Source organism: the organism of the source record quoted next, unplaced genomic scaffold (genome assembly GCF_019419815.1).
Source record: "Pyrus x bretschneideri cultivar Hongxiangsu unplaced genomic scaffold, Pyrus_bretschneideri_v1 Contig121, whole genome shotgun sequence".
Taxonomy (NCBI): Eukaryota; Viridiplantae; Streptophyta; class Magnoliopsida; order Rosales; family Rosaceae; genus Pyrus; species Pyrus x bretschneideri.
Window position 1 is genome coordinate 505,212 of NW_025999415.1, and position 17,135 is coordinate 522,346.

The 17,135-nt window shown below is 38.3% G+C and overlaps 1 protein-coding gene across 1 annotated transcript; it reads left to right on the forward strand.

The window, feature by feature from the left end:
- The first annotated feature begins 1,764 nt into the window (after positions 1-1,764).
- LOC103964916 (probable boron transporter 2) lies at positions 1,765-7,665 on the forward strand. The gene is made up of 12 exons (XM_009377912.3): positions 1,765-2,286; positions 2,541-2,623; positions 3,638-3,830; positions 3,989-4,127; positions 5,019-5,184; positions 5,297-5,463; positions 5,557-5,730; positions 5,819-5,914; positions 6,033-6,170; positions 6,328-6,650; positions 6,738-7,005; positions 7,173-7,665. The coding sequence occupies exons 1-12, from the start codon at positions 2,183-2,185 to the stop codon at positions 7,461-7,463; spliced, it is 2,142 nt and encodes a 713-aa protein (XP_009376187.2). The 5' UTR covers positions 1,765-2,182; the 3' UTR covers positions 7,464-7,665.
- Positions 7,666-17,135: the final 9,470 nt, after the last annotated feature.

The following is a 17,135-nucleotide window of genomic DNA, read 5'->3' on the forward strand; positions in this document are numbered from 1 at the left end:
CAAATTCTGTCTCCCCTCATCACCTCCTTTTTCTTTTCTAATTTTTTCCAATACAAGCCATACCTTTAAATTATTTTATAAAGAGGTTCATATGATTTCAACCATGCCTCATGAATTGAAGTCGAATGAATTGAAAAAAATTAATTAAAAGAAATTCATTAACGATATGTGAAAATTAAAAATAAGTGTGTTGATAGCACTACTCTTAAAGAAAAATGTCATAACGACGTGCCATTTTCCAATTTTTTTTTAATCGGATTAATAATATTAACACTCCCTGAAGTTTATTGAGTTTTCACAAAAATTCCTCACGTTTGATATATTACACTAACACTCCTAAGGTTTTAATTTCATTCCATATAACCCCTTGAGTAAAAAAATATGCTTACAAATTTACTAATTTACCTTTATAATTAAAGAAAAACTCTAATTTTTGTTGAAGAAGAATTTTTTTATAATATAAATACTGGCATATGCTGTCACATCCTAGACCAGTTCCGCCGTAGCACGATATTATTCGTTTTGAGCTTACCATTCCTTCACGGTTTTGTTTCTAGGAACTCACGAGCAACTTCTCAATGGGTTACCTATCATGGCATTGCACTCGCCCAAACCCGCTTAACTTCGAAGTTCCGATGGACTCCGAAGCCAGTGAGTTCCCAAAAGGCCTCGTGCTATAAGGAGGGGAGCATGTATATATAAGGCACATCACCCCTATCTATTGGTCGATGTAGCATCTTACAATCTAGCCAGTGAGTTTCCAAAAGGTCTCATGCTATGGGGAGGGCAGTATATACATATAAGGCACATTACCCCCTTTCCGTTGGTTGATGTGAGATCTTACAATCCACTCCACTTAAGGTTAACCTGGCGTCCTTGCTGGCACATCCGTATCGAACGGCTGAGTGGCTCTGATATCAAATTATCACATCCCAGTCTCAATTTCGCCGTAGCACGATGTTGTCCGCTTTGGGCCCCGACCACGCCCTCACGGTTTTGTTTCTAGGAGCTCACACGAGAACTTCCCAATAGGTCACCCATCCTAGAAATGCTCTAGCCCAAACTTGCTTAATTTTGAAGTTCCGATGGAACTTGAAGTCAATGAGTCCCCAAAAGGCCTCGTGCTATATAGAGGGGAGCATGTACATGTAAGGCATATCACCCCCTCTCCGTTGGTCGATGTGGGATCTTACATATGCCCCACACTTTGTGTGTGAAAATAATTTTTATTTTTATTTTAAAATGGGAAGGAGAAAGGGAGAAAAAAGGAATGTGGATTAGAGAAAGAAGTTTTCTTTTTTATATTTAGTTTTCAAAGTTAGAGGATATTAGGATCACCCTTAAATGAGGCTTTGGAAAAAAACATTGTAAAATTTAGTTTGTGTAAATTTACTTTATTGCTCATAATTTTGTTTTGTTGTAGAAGACAAAATTGTCTTTTTATCCTCTTTTGGTTGTCAAAGAAAATTTTATTAATGTAATTTAGATATAGAAAAAGAATATCAAATTAAAACATTAATAGTAAAAAAAAAAACAAAAATTAAATGTCAAAACGTCAGCAGGAGAGATGGTATAATCGTTAATCTCACCAAGCCCATAAATTTTATTATATAAATTATAAAGCTTTTGTTTATTAGTTTTAAGTAATTAATAAGGGTAAAAAAAAAAAAGTAATTAATAAGGGTCAAGTTGTCTATTTATTATTAGGCTTTTTACTCAAGGAGTTATTTGAAAGTAAATTAAAATCTAAGGGGTGTTAGTGTAATATCTCAAACGTGAGAGAATTTTATGAAAACTCGATAAACCTAAGCGGTGAGTGTAGTTAACCTTTTTCAACCTTATATATTTAGACATCCCAAACCAATTCGCTTATCTCAAGATTCTCAACTTAATTCTCTTTCTCTTCCAAATTACCACAACCATTGACTCTGCTTTGCTAGCTCCTTCTAATTTCCCCATTTGGTCCACCCTCCTTGCTTTCTCTCCACACTGCATTGGTTGAATCTGGTAAAAAAATCCCAGACCATGTAACTTAGGTGGTTACTTTGATAGCCAGTTCAAGTTATGGCAGTCTCTTGCACCCTGCTTACTGCAAACTGTTAGCAATTTTTCAGTGGAGGGAGGCTATCTCTATTTTACTCAAAGAAATCAGTAATACCGATCAGACATCAGAGACAGAAGCATGGAAGAGACATTTGTGCCTTTGCAGGGAATCAAGAATGATCTCAGAGGAAGATTGAAGTGCTACAAGGAAGACTGGACTGGGGGCTTTAAAGCTGGATTCAGGTATATACTACATATAATTACTTTATTCTACATTCATTTACTCAAATATAAAAGTAAAAAATAAAGCGAGGTGTGCAATGAAAGAACATAATGAACATGCGGAAATCACTTCCCATCAACTCGAGAGATTTTTTACTGTTTCGAAAATATAGTTCGTTACACAAAAAATTTCTCCATCAACTCATGCAATATCGTTTTTTTACCTTTATGTTGAATCAAATGCAAACTTTTATGTTGATATTGGGTTTTTTCAGGATTTTGGCTCCTACAACCTACATATTTTTTGCTTCTGCAATCCCAGTCATTTCATTTGGTGAACAATTGGATCGAAGTACTGGTATGTTTTGCGACTCATCAACTGCTCCAACTCCAAGTCTTGAATTTATTTATTTATTTTTACTTGTTTCTGTACAACCGTATTCCGAGTGACGATTTAGTTAACTCACATAATAAATTAGTCATAATTTAATATTCTCGTCATGATAGTTGAATTTGAAACTTTTCGCTAATAATTGCTATATTAGATTTCCAATTCACAACAATAGTAATTCCTTTTTAACTTGAAGGGCACAATGATATAATATTTATTGTTGTTCTCTAAGGGTCTCACATTTCAAGATAGTTTACTTGCACTTGGAGCTAGCCTTTTCGATCACTATATAAACAACTTGTTAGTTGGTATGGAAAACAAAAAGTAGGAAAGGATTCAAAGGAGAATGACAGAGAAAAATAATATAGTGTGTGAATATTAAGCTGTTTTTTTTTTCTTTCTTCTATAATATGTATTGGCTGGCATGTGAACTAATTAGTTAGGGTGATATTCGGAAGAAATTCTTTTTAGATTATATGTGTAGACAATATGATGTGACAGTTGATAGATAGATTCTTTCTTTGACATCATTAAAACTGAAAATCAATTATCAACTACCACATTACTGGGCTGGTTTGGTATTGTTGTGCTTTGAAAAAAAGTTGTTTCTGCTGTGCTATGAGAATAAGCAGCTGTGAAATAAAGCAACAGAGTGTTTGGTAAATTTTTTTGTAAAAGTGCTTTTGAAAAAAAAAAAAAAGCAGTATTATAGTGTTTGGTAACCTTTTATGTAAAACAGATGTGAAGAAAAAAAAAAGGTTTTTCAAAGCTGGGTTTTGCAGCTTCTTGTTTTTGGCTTTTTTTCACCCAAAACTGTGAAAAAAAACTGAAGCTGAATGTTTACCAAACACAAAAACAGCTCCCAGCTTTTTTCAGAATCACCTCAGTACCAAATTAGGTCTAGATTTACATTCTCAAAAGATGATCTCCTTGGCATTTCCAGTTAGTTAATTAATTAATGAATCAAATTACTGTTTGCAGATGGAGTTTTGACAGCAGTGCAAACCTTAGTATCGACGGCAGTTTGTGGGATCATACACTCCATCGTCGGAGGTCAACCCTTGCTGATATTGGGTGTGGCCGAGCCTACTGTAATCATGTACACCTTCATGTTCAATTTTGCCAAAGAACGAACAGGCTTGGGTCGGAAGCTCTTTCTAGCATGGTGCGCATGGTAAGCCCTTACATTCCTAATTTTTTTTAAGGTCACAACTCTCGAGTTCTCTTCTCTTCTCATGTGTACTTTTGGTTGAATTCCATGAATTTGCCTTAATTGTTTGTTTGAAGTTGTTTGACTAACCCTGATATTGTGGGGAATATTGAATTTTGTAGGGTATGTGTATGGACAGCTGGCTTACTGTTCTTATTGGCAATCTTAGGCGCTTGTTCCATAATAAATAGGTTTACAAGAGTGGCTGGGGAGTTGTTTGGTCTACTTATTGCTATGCTCTTCATGCAGCAAGCCATTAAAGTATGATTTCTTCTTACCTAATTATTATTATTTATTTATTATTTTTCCATTCAATAATTTTCTGGTCACATGATGTCCCTTAAAATATTAGAAAATGTCACTCCATAGATTGGTTGACGAAAGAAATAGTAAATAAACAAATAGATATAATTTTTAAGGTTCAACTTCTCCCCTACCTCAGTGACCTCACCATCTTTGACTCTTTCCACCGCCACTACTTATTTTAATTTACGTATGGGTGTTCTGAGTCTTGCATTAAAAAAATTGTGGGGTTTATTTGATGATAATTTTGTTTTTTATTTTGTTTTCACTAGTTATAAAGAAAAAATTGATGGAAGGATAGACGAATCAAGAATGTAGAGGGGTGTGGCGGAAGGGAGGAAGGAGAAATACACATGAAATGATATATAAAATGGACACTAGAAATTAGATAAAAAGAAGACCTACTTGCAAGTAGTACATTGCCCCGGGAACTAGGAAATTTTTCTTCAACCCACTACGTCTTAGATTCAAACTCTTCCATCTTTCTTTAATTTAGATTAGAATAGAATATTGCTTGTCATTTGAGAAAAAGAACACCTACTTCAAAATTCTCTCTATTTTTGGATTTTTGTTTTCATGTTGGATTCCATCTACACTTCTTTCTTCACTCCTTATTCATCCCCTCCCTTCTTCCTTGTATTCTCTCTTTATTTCCAACTAAAAACTACAAACAGAATGGTTATCAAAGAGGTCTACCAGCTACCACTCATTTCTCATTCTCACAAATGTTAAAAGACAAAAATTGGAGTCTAGGATGAATATTTTGAGCTAATAACATTAATGTCCTTAGGAAAACATGAAAAATGAAAACTTGAACTGGGGCATTTTTTTGGTGGTCTGATTTTGTAGGGACTTGTGGATGAGTTTCGCTTACCAGAAAGAGCAGACGCTAGTTTACTACAATTTATACCTTCATGGAGGTTTGCAAATGGAATGTTTGCTTTGGTGTTGTCATTTGGCCTTCTTCTCACTGCATTAAAAAGCAGGAAAGCAAGGTCATGGCGCTATGGCACTGGTAAGACTAACATCATGTGCCACTAATTGCCATCTCCTGTGTTAATTCAGAAAGCAAGCATGTATAGAATGTAGTTTGATTTTATGTAATGCAATGCTTTTTGGTGTTGCAGGTTGGCTAAGAAGCTTTGTAGCAGACTATGGTGTGCCACTTATGGTTCTGGTGTGGACTGGTGTGTCTTACATTCCAACTAGTAGTGTTCCACATGGCATCCCAAGGCGCCTTTTTAGCCCAAATCCATGGTCACCTGGTGCATATGACAATTGGACTGTCATTAAGGCATGTCTTCTGAATTCAATTCTGTAATTAGTTTTAGTAAATTAAGAAGATAAATTAAGCTGATGTTGGTTTATAATTGGAATCATATCACAGGACATGCTCAATGTTCCAGTCCTCTATATCATCGGAGCTTTCATTCCAGCAACGATGATCGCGGTGCTTTACTATTTTGATCACAGTGTAGCATCCCAACTATCTCAGCAGAAAGAGTTCAACTTAAGAAAGCCATCTTCTTACCATTATGACTTGCTTCTTTTGGGGTTTTTGGTATGCAAAGCAAATTGATCCTTCCTCACATTCAACTTTTCCTTTTCCGAAAGCAATCATGTATAACTCTCTCGCTTTCTCATGGCAGACTTTAATGTGTGGTCTGCTTGGAATTCCTCCATCAAATGGAGTCATCCCACAGTCTCCAATGCATACAAAGAGTTTAGCTACTCTTAAACACCAGGTAATCACACAAAACCTTTTCTTTACCTAACTTTTTTCCTTCCATTGTATCCTTTTGTTATGTTTCTGCAATCGTCAGTTTTTCAGTTTTCTGATGATAATGATGTATACTTGTGCAGTTGCTTCGTAATCGTCTTGTAGCAACAGCACGCAGAAGTATGAGAAAGAATGCTAGCTTGGGACAACTATATGGAAATATGCAAGATGCCTATCAACAAATGCAGACGCCTTTGGTTTACCAGGAGGCCTCATCTCGAGTATGACAAGAATACATATTTTGATTTTCAAGTCTTTTAATATATTAAACCTGTGGCTTTGACTTGCAACGGAAACAAGGCCGCTGTTTAGAACATTTCAATGACATTAATTACCAGGTGATCATCGTGCTTTAATTGAAACACTTTTGTATTGCAGGGACTGAATGAATTAAAAGAATCAACCATCCAGGCAGCTTCAAGTATGGGAAATTATATTGATGCACCAGTTGATGGGACAGTATTTGATATTGAGAAAGAGATTGATGATCTATTGCCGGTTGAGGTAAAAGAGCAGCGTCTCAGTAACCTGCTTCAAGCGGTATTGGTGGTGGGATGTGTTGCAGCCATGCCTATCATCAAAAGAATCCCAACTTCAGTCCTTTGGGGATACTTTGCCTTCATGGCCATTGAAAACTTACCCGGTAACCAATTTTGGGAAAGGATTTTGTTTCTCTTTACAGCTCCAAGTAGAAGATTCAAGTAAACCCTCAAATCAATTCTCTCACTCGTTTCATACATGTTTAACTGTACTTCATCCTCATATATGGCATTTCATCATCCTTGCAGAGTCCTCGAGGATAATCACGCTACTTTTGTAGAAACTGTGCCTTTCAAGTCAATTGCGAAGTTCACAGTTTTCCAAACTCTGTACTTGCTTGTATGTTTTGGGCTTACTTGGGTTCCAATTGCTGGGGTTATGTTTCCAATGATGATCATGCTCTTAGTTCCTGTGAGGCAATACGTACTCCCCAAGTTTTTTAAAGGAGCACACCTTCAGGACTTGGATGCAGCAGAGTACGAAGAGGCTCCGGCTTTAACACATAACCTTGCAACGGTAAAACTCACTTTCCCTTTAGCATATAAACGTATGGCGACATAACATGACAGGCTGTGTGACAAAAAGAAAATTTCACCATCTTATTTATATCTAATGAATTTTAGTACATTAGTCAAATGTGAACCAATATTAATATTGTGTTTGATGTATTTGGAATGAAACAGGAGACAGAGTTAGGAGCTGGAGCTTCCTGCGCAGGGGATGCAGAAATATTAGACGAAGTTATGACCAGAAGCCGAGGTGAGTTTAGGCATGTCAGCAGTCCAAAGATCACAAGCTCTACTTCAACACCAGCAAATGCCCCTGAAATCCTTGGGAGTCCACACTCGACCTTCAGTCCTCGCGTAAGTGAGCTAAGAGGAGAGCGAAGTCCTCTTTCTGGTGGAAGAGGGTCGCACAGTCCGAGGACCCCTGGCTCTTCTTCTACTCTTGGGAAGAGTCCTAGTAACAGCTAACGACGGAGCATCATGTTAGCTGTGTATTTTTCTTCGCCTTCAGTTAAGAACATGTAGACGGCTTTCACCGTTTTTAGTTCCACTTTTTTCACTTTGTTTTGTTTTGCTTTGCTTCTTTGTAAAAATACATATTCCTTCCTCTGTCTTCCACAAGTGTTCCTTTGTAATCATTGCAGATTAGCATTGCGCTTATTTCTGGTAAACATTATTTTATTATGAATTAGTCACTAAGCTTATAAACTTAGTGACTATCTTAATCGCTATTTAGTTTTAAGAATTAATAGCTTAATTAGTCTATTAAGTAAGTGATTGTAATTGCCATCTGACAATTTAGTGGTTGCAAAAGTTGTATAAGACCCAAGGCAATTATCTGTGAGGAGGTCATTGAATGAATTAAGAAAATATTCGCTCTCTCTCTCTCTCTCCATGCTTCTCCTTCCTTCATCTCCATACCATTGTTGCTACAACCTCTCTTTCCTGGTGTCCCTCTTGTATGCCCCGCCAATCCAACAACTCTCGCCAAGCTGCCATGGATGCTCGCTTAGCCACAGTGGAGTCTTCTCTGGAATCTCTTCCTCTGATGTTCCATTCCTCTATTTCCGCTGTTTTCCAAGCTCATTCCCAATACATGAACACTAAACTCACGGTCAGCTTTGAGCAATTCCACCGTGAGCTTCATTTTCTGCAGGCCGGTGGTGTCTCATCGTCCGATTCGGGTATTCCAGTCCTAAATCCGGGCGTTCCTTCTCTGATTACGACTGAGGATGTGGAGTTTCGCAGTATGACCAATACCCGAAACCCTTGCCGCAATTAGTTTGATGGCGGTGGCTTCACGCTCCGCCCTCCTTGGCAGCATCGCCTCAATTTCCCTAAATTCACCGACGATGATGATCCTCTTGCTTGGATCTATAAATCTGAGCAGTATTTCAACCTTTACAATGTTCCTGACGCTCATAAAGTCCTTACAGTCTCCTTTCACCTGGAAAATGAAGCAATGCAGTGGTTTCGTTGGCGAGATTGTTTGAACTCCACTCTAACTTGGAGCGAATATTTAAAGGCCCTTTGTTAATAATTTAGGCCCTCGGAGTTTGAAGACTGCACCGAGGCCCTGTTTAAGCTTCGGCAAACAAATAGTCTTCACGATTATATCACTGAGTTCTGCCATTTGGCTAATCAAACATATGATGTCGGCCCTAGATTGTTGAAAAGTTGTTTTCAAGGTGGTTTAAAAGGAGAGTTGAAATTTGATGTTAAGTTGTTTAAACCTTCTAATGTGCATGACGCCATTGCTCTCGCCTTACAACTTGATGCTAAATTGTCTGAGTTAAAACCCCCAGCCTCCAAACTTGTTACTCATCCTTGAGCTACCCCTACTCCTGCACCTTATGCTTCTTTGCTTAGATCTGAACCTTTTGCTTTGCCATTCAAGAAACTTACACCCAAAGAGGTCCAAAGGAAGAAAGAGGAGGGTTAATGCTAGTTTTGTGATGATAATTGGGTTCACGGGCATAAGTGTGCACATAAACAACTACTTATGCTTGATATCCTTGCTAATGACTTGGTATTGGAGGATTCGGATGAAATTACACCCACTGATCAACCTGAATTGCAAAACATGGAGTTGAGTGATAATGTCTTTTATGGCACAAGTCATCTTCAACCCTTACACACAATGAAAGTCGTTGGATTAGTGAATGGTCATACAGTACGCGTACTCCTCGATTTTGGAAGTACTCATAATTTTGTGGATGGCCGGTTGGTTCAGAAATTAGGTTGGCATATGCAGGGCACTAAACTCTTCGACTTGATGATTACGAATGGGGGTAGGGTTCGAAGTCAAGGATATTGCAAGCAGGTGAATATGGAAGTAGGGGGTTACCATTGTGCTACTAACCTCTATTCTTTGCCCTTGGGGGGTTGCGATGTAGTCCTAGGAGTTCAATGGCTATTCTCGGTGAGCCCAGTACTATGGGATTTTCAACTTTTTACCATGGAGTTTGAAGTAAATGGCAAGAAGTATAGATTGGAACACAATGCACTTCCTCACCTTTCCATACAAGAAATATCTCTTCAACAAATCGACAAGGGATTCTACAATTTGAATATGGGCATTTTATTGTACTCCATGGAAACTGAAAAGCTTGAAGCCTCAGAACTTACTCCATTGCAGCTCAGTGAATTACAGGCTTTATTGGGTAACTTTGAGGAGATTTTTGTGTTTCCTTCCTCACTGCCTCCACCAAGAAAGCATGATCACCAGATTCCATTACTTCCAGGTTCTAAACAACCTAGTATCTGGCCATATCATTACGGTCCTACACAAAAAAATGAGATTGAAAAAGCAGTTCAAGAGCTCTTGCAATCTGGATTCATTCAACAAAGCCACAGTCTCTTCTCGTTTCCCGTTTTGTTGGTCAGAATGAAAGATAGCACATGGCGACTTTGTATGGATTACCGAGAGTTGAATGAAATCACAGTGAAGGACAAGTATCCAATCCCTTTAATCGATGATTTGCTGGATGAGTTGTTTAGGGCACATTATTTCTCCAAATTAGACATAAGAGATGGATATCACAAGATTCAAATGCATTCTGCAGACGTTGAAAAAACTGCATTCCGAACACACAACAGGCACTATGAGTTCCTTGTGATGCCCTTTGGTTTGACCAACGCCCTTGCCACCTTCCAGAATCTAATGAATGACATATTCAAGCCCTTTATGAGAAAATGTGTGCTAGTGTTCTTTGATGATATCCTTGTATATAGCAAGAGCTGGGATGACCATTTATCTCATCTCCACTTGGTTTTTGATTTACTAAGGAAGCATCAATTATATGTAAAGAAGCAGAAGTGCTCATTTAGACAAAGTAAGGTTGAATACCTCAGGCACATCATGTCTCAAGACGGAGTGGCTGCGAAACCTACCAAAATTTAGGCTATATTGAATTGGCCAATTCCTTCTAATGTTAAGGAACTCATGGGATTTTTGGGCCTCACAGATTACTACCAAAAATTTGTGCTGGGTTATGGAAAGATATGTCAACCACTCTACCACTTGACTAAGAAACATAGGTTCCATTAGTCTAGTAATGTTCAAGCTGCCTTTCAGTAACTCAAACAGATCATGACATCTCCACAGGTCCTTGCCTTACTTGATTTTTCCACTACTTTCGAACTGGAGTGCAATGTTTCAGGGAATGGTATTGCAGCAGTCTTGCAACAAAGAAGAAGACCAATCGCTTTTATGAGCCAATCCTTTCGGACCCAGGAACCAAGCTCTCTTTACTATAAAAGAGAACTAATTGCAATAGTACACGCCATCAAGAAATGGCAGAATTATCTTTAAGGGTGCCACTTTGTGATTAAGACTGACCACAACAGCTTGAAATACTTTCTAAACCAGCGACCTAACACCCCATTTCAACAAAAATGGGTGGCAAAATTGCTGGGATTTGATTATGAGATCCAATACAAGCAAAGGGGGGATAATTCTGTAGCAGATGCATTGTCTAGAGTTCATGGATCCCCTGTACTAACTAACAATCATTTACCAAGTTCCAGACCTAGTTTGGAGTGCACAACCATCTCATATCCCTATTTTGGGTGGTTGGATGACCTCAGAATGAGTCTTGAGAATGATCCGTGGGTTTCCCAGAGACAGTGAAGTTAAAACTTTGCTCCAAAACAATAACTCCCCACTGGATCCCGCATTATCTAAATACCAACTAGACAATGGCTTTTTGAAGTACAAGGCCAGAATTGTGATTGGTCCAACTTCTCCCTAGAAAAGACCATATTTGAAGATCATCACTCCATTCCTGCAGATAGACATGAAGGAGTTATGAAGACCTACCACAGGATTAAACGCAGTTTCTATTAGGTGGGCATGAAGAAGGACATAAAGACTTAGGTGGCTAAATGTCGAGTTTGCCAGCAAAATAAGTACGAGACCATTGCCCCTCCCAGTCTATTATAGCCACTCCCAATACCTTCTAAGGTATGGATAGACATAAGCATGGACTTTGTGGTTGGGTTACCCATTTGCAAAGGTAAATCAGTCATCATGGTGGTGGTCAACAGATTATCTAAGTATGGTCATTTCATTGCCCTGAGTCATCCATACACCGTTGTTATTGTGGCCCAAGAATTTGTGGATAAAGTATTCAAATTGCATGGCATGCTAGCCACAATTGTGAGTGATAGGGACACGATGTTCCTTAGTTCATTTTGGAAGGAATTCTTCAAATTACAGGGTTCTAGGCTTTGCATGAGCTCTGGTTATCACCCACAAAGCGATGGAAAAAATGAAGTAGTCAATAAGTGTATGGAGACTTATCTTCGGTGTTTCACTAATGGGCAACCTAAGAAATGGCTGGAATGGTTACCATGGGCAAAATGGAGTTACAATACATCTTACCATACTTCTGCAAAAATGTGTCATTTTGAGATTATGTATGGATACCCCCCACCCTACATCAGGTCATATGAAATTGGTTCGGCCAAGTTAGACATGATTGAGCAAAGCTTTATTGCTAGGGACAAATTGTTTGCCATGCTTCAAACAAATTTAATTGTTGCACAAAATCGAATGAAAATGCAGGCTGATAAGCATAGGAGTGAAAGAAAGTTTATAGTGGGGGATTTAGTGTACTTGAAATTGATCCCTTATCAGTTACAGTCACTAGCTTCACACTCCTATCACAAACTCGATCCAAAATTTTATGGGCAATTTGCGGTTTTGGAAAGAATTGGAAAAGTAGCCTACAAGTTGAAACTGCCTGATATTACTAAGATACACCATGTATTCCAAGTGAGTTGTTTGAAGAAGCACTTGGGTCCAGTTGCCAACCCTTTACCAGTTCTGCCAGTAGTCACAGATGATGGATTGCTCTCTTAAGAGCCTCTTCAGGTGCTGCAGCGAAGGATGTATAAGAAAGGCAATGTGGCGGGTGTCCAACTACTCATTCACTAGAAAGGGAGCAACTTGGGAGGATTTTGATGAGTTCACTGCACGAGTTCCTGATTTCAGTTTTTAACCTTGAGGACATGGTTATTTCTTCAAGGGGAAGGCAATGTTATGAATTAGTCACTTAGCTTATAAACTTAGTGACTCTCTTAATCGCTATTTAGTTTTAAGAATTAATAGCTTAATTAGTCTATTAAGTAAGTGATTGTAATTGCCATCTGGCAATTTAGTGGTTGCAAAAGTTGTATAAGACCCAAGGCAATTATTTGTGGGGAGGTCATTGAATGAATTAAGAAAATACTCTTCAAAAGAAAAAAATATTTGCTCTCTCTCTCTCTTTGCTTCTCCTTCCTTCATCTCCATACCATTATTGCTTCAGTGCAACTTGCAAGTTTAAGATAGGGTCAGAGTGTTGGTCCTATCATATTTATACAAGTGAAGGTATTCAATCTGATCAGGATTGACTCCATGTATGTTCTTATTGTATCCTACTTGTACTGTTGCTTCTAAAACAATAGGGCTACCCTGATTGGATCGACCGAGTTCATCAGTTTCTAAAAGGCTATGCATGTTTGGCATATTTGTTAGATTCAAAATTTTATTTTAAATAATGGTGAATGTAGCTTTGTGCCTTGGTGCCATTTTTCTTGTCGATGATTTTTTTTAAGGATTTTGGCTCCTACAATCCCAATCATTTCATTTGGTGAACAATTGGAGGGAAGTACTGGAATTTTTGCCACTCATCAACTGCTCCAACTCCAAGTCTTAGAAATTAATTATTTATTTATTTTTACTTGTTTATGTACAATAGTATTTAGGGTGACAATTTGGTTAACTTACACAATGAAGTAGTCATAATTAAATATCCTCATCTCGATTGTGAGACTTTTCACTATAAGTTGATCTAAATTCACAACATTAATAACGCATTTTCATCTTGAAGGGCACAACAATATAAATCATATTTATTGTTGTTCTCTAAAGGCCTCACATTTCCTTTCAAGATAGTTTACTTGAAGAATCTTCAGCCTCTTTCAATCACCGTATGTATATTAGCATCCTATTAGTCAGTAATAGGTATGAACCGTATGGGAAACAAAAGAATTGGATCCTCTCCTAAGCAAATGCTCGGGATCCTCATGACCCACGAACATGGGCCGTTAGATTTTGATCCAACGACTACAATTATTATAACTTTTAGAGGACCCCCCTGTTTGTTAGGAAATGATTCGAGGAGAATGAACCATACGAGAAATGACAACTCATCAAAAACAATAACTATTAAATAAAAACTCACCAACTGCCCACCAATAAATAGTAAGTATTAATTAATAATCCTATTAGTGAAAACGACATCGTTTTTCCCTAGCGTAACCCTAAACTATTGTCATTTTCTCCTAGTTCCCAGTTCACACTTCGCAGTCCCACCGCAGCCTCCGCGTATTCATTTTTCTCTCTCTCTCTCTCTTAATCTTCGATCACTCTCAGTCTCTCATTCCCAGCGGCGACCTGTGACCCACAAGCTTCTTCTTGCCGTTTTGAGTCACGACAGCAAAGACCATATCCCCACCTCGATTCCAAAAGGTTAGTCTCACATGTCTGTTTTAATTTTTCGTTGTATTTCTTTGTTCAAATTGGTTCAGATAGGACAAATATGTATGGTCCTGATAAACTGAGATCCATTTTTCTGGAAGTGGCTCCTATGGTTAGTCTCACTTGAGTGTTGCCAGCCATCTCCCTTTGAATACTTGTTTTGGTGTTTTAAAATTCAAAAGTGGAATTGTTAGTTTTCTCTTTTATTTCGGTAGTGGACTAGTCATTTACATTGAAGCTTGAATTGTGAATTTTTTGAATTTGGTTTTTATGATAACATGGAGTTCTAGGTCCTTATACAACACATCTTGTCTTCTATAGCTTCAACAAATGGATTGGCTTGATGCAAAGTGCCTTATGCGTACTTTAGATAGGTATGAAGGATTGAACCACATAGTTTTCCAAGGAGTAGCCAAAACGGATTGGGTCGATGCAAAATGCCTTGCAGGAGATGAAATTCACCTCAAGGTGCTGGAAAATGAAGTGCTTCTCAAGTGATCAATGAGATGCTCAAGGGACTGACTACGGGAATGACAGAGAAGATTGCTGGATAAATACTTATACTTGTGTGGAACATGAGGTCCAAATCTGACAACAATAGGTGCATCTTTCCGGAAAAGAGCCCAAGTAATCAAGGGATAGATGTTAAGGCCATTTCTCACACAGTTCTATCACCCCTATGGACAATCCCTATCAAGCTTTCTGCAGCAGGGGAAAACAGTTATTCCCTAAATAAGTGTGTCAGAGTTGGCTGTTTTCTTGCTGCCTCCTTGTTAAAATTGTTCAGAATAGCTGCATACTCTTGGGACAAAGCCAAGTATCATATACAGAGAGCGTACACTAACTATACTAAGGAACCGTGGCCATTGAAAGACCTCAATGTCATCGCCATTCATGTTGGAACACTCTCTCACTTATGGGAATATAAGACCATATTCAGGGACACCCTGGGATCCTTTCTGTACTCCATAGGAGACCTTGAAGAGGGTCGAGGGATGGTTACAATGCTCTTTGCAGGGCATCTTGCATACACTGGAATGCACATTGTCGATTTGTTTTGCAGAGTTGTAACAGGTCTTCAGTGTCAACAGACTGATTTGATGAAAGCCTTACATACATCTATGTATAAGACTATTCTTGACGAGCTGAGAATTATAATTGAATCATATATAGGGTCGGAGGAAGAAGACAAAAAAACAAAGACAGACGTTCCAGTATGCAAGACTGTTTGACAGTCAAATGTTCGGTAATCTACAATCGAAGAATTGTGCCGATCTAGTTTGTATCTTAGCGTACCTTTGTCAACAATATGGAAGTGCAAGAACTAGAGACGTAACCCAAATTGCAGTGATAGCAACCATGAGGCAAGGGGCCAAGGGCAGGTTCAAGGCAATTGCAATCAACATCTACAATTATATCGTTACCAATAATGAAATAGAAAAATAAGCCCACCAGTGAGAGTCATTCTCACCATAGTGTGAGTTTCAGCTTTCTCCTCCGTTTTACTGCGTAGCCGCTTACCCTGCTATGGCTAGGGTCGGTGGCTGTCCATGCTTTTCCTATTTTCTTCTTCTTTTCTTTTCCCTTTTTGTGGTCTACAATAAGCTCATCCCCTTTTCCATCCCGATCTACACCTTTCTTGCCTCTATTTTCACCATCTGGATCCCAAATTCCATATCTTCCCTTTCCTATACCATCCTCACCATTTGGCCTCATTATCTTTCCACTCAATCTCAATTCAATTCGCCTACCTTTTCTTGTGATTTTTCACATTTTAACGGGGCCCTTGTTGATTTTTGTTGGTCTTTCCCGATGGTCGCCCTTGTTGGCGATGTCGTTGCTTAGATATTTCTTCTTGCGGGCTTTCTTTGTTTCTGGGTGGCGTTCGTTTTGGTGGTCTGTGGAGGATGGTGCGGCCTTCTTCTTTTTCAACTTTGGTTTTCTGGATGGTCATGGAGGTTGGCTTCTATGCTTTGTTTTGAGGTGTGTCGGCGCTGGAAGGAGTTTCTACAGTAGCTTTAGAAACTTTGGGTTCTGTTTTGTGGTTTGTGTATGCTAGGCTACAAACTAGACTTGGGCTTGTTTGTTTTTTGTGTATTTGAAATCCACGTTGTTCTTTATAATTATTCTGTTCATGTACCTCTTTATGTGTTTTGTTTGTGTGTAGTACCTCTTTACGAATCTTAAAATTCAAACTCATATAACGGTAATAAATAAGGTGGTGAGCATACACCACACTAAATGGTGGTGAGCAAAAATGCTCCCTTAATACTATATTGTTTTGGCTGTATGCTTTCCTTGTTCTTGGGATTCCTTTTATCTTAATAGTGTTTATTTTCATAGAAAAAAAAAAGTTAAAATCTTTTTATAATAGGTATTGGTTGGCATGTGAATTTTGTATTGAACTAATTAGTAGTGAATTGACTTAGGTTAGGGGACGGATATTCTTCTTCAACCCATTATGTGCTAGATTCAAACTCTTTCCCTTTTTTAGTTTAAATTAAAACAAAATATTGTTTGTCATTCGAGAAAAAGTACGCATGCTTCAAATTCCTTCTATTCTTAGAGTTTTTACTTCATGTTGGGTTCCATTCTAGATACACTTGTTTCACATTCTTCCCACCACCCTTCTTCAATCCTGATTCATCCCATCCCTTCTTCCTTGTATTCTCTCTTTATTTCAAACCAAAATCTCAAAACTGAAAACAAAATAGCTATCAAACAGGTCTACCCGCTACCCGTGCTATTGACGCTCCAATATCGCAAACACGAAAAATGAAAACGTCTGATTTTGTAGGGACTTGTGGAGGAGTTTGGCTTACCAGAAAGAGAAGATACTAGTTTGCTAGAGTTTATACCTTCATAGAGGTTTGCAAATGGAATGTTTGCTTTGGTGTTGTCGTTTGGCCTTCTTCTCACTGCATTAAAAAGCAGGAAAGCAAGGTCATGGCGCTATCTATGGCACTTTTTGGTGTTGCAGGTTGGCTAAGAAGAAGCTTTGCAGCAGACTCCGAGTCCTACATTCTAACTAGTAGTGTTCCTTTTTGGGCTGGGCTAGTGGGCTTCTAATTTTTTTCTAGTCCGAAGAAGCCTGAAATTCATTCACAACTCAA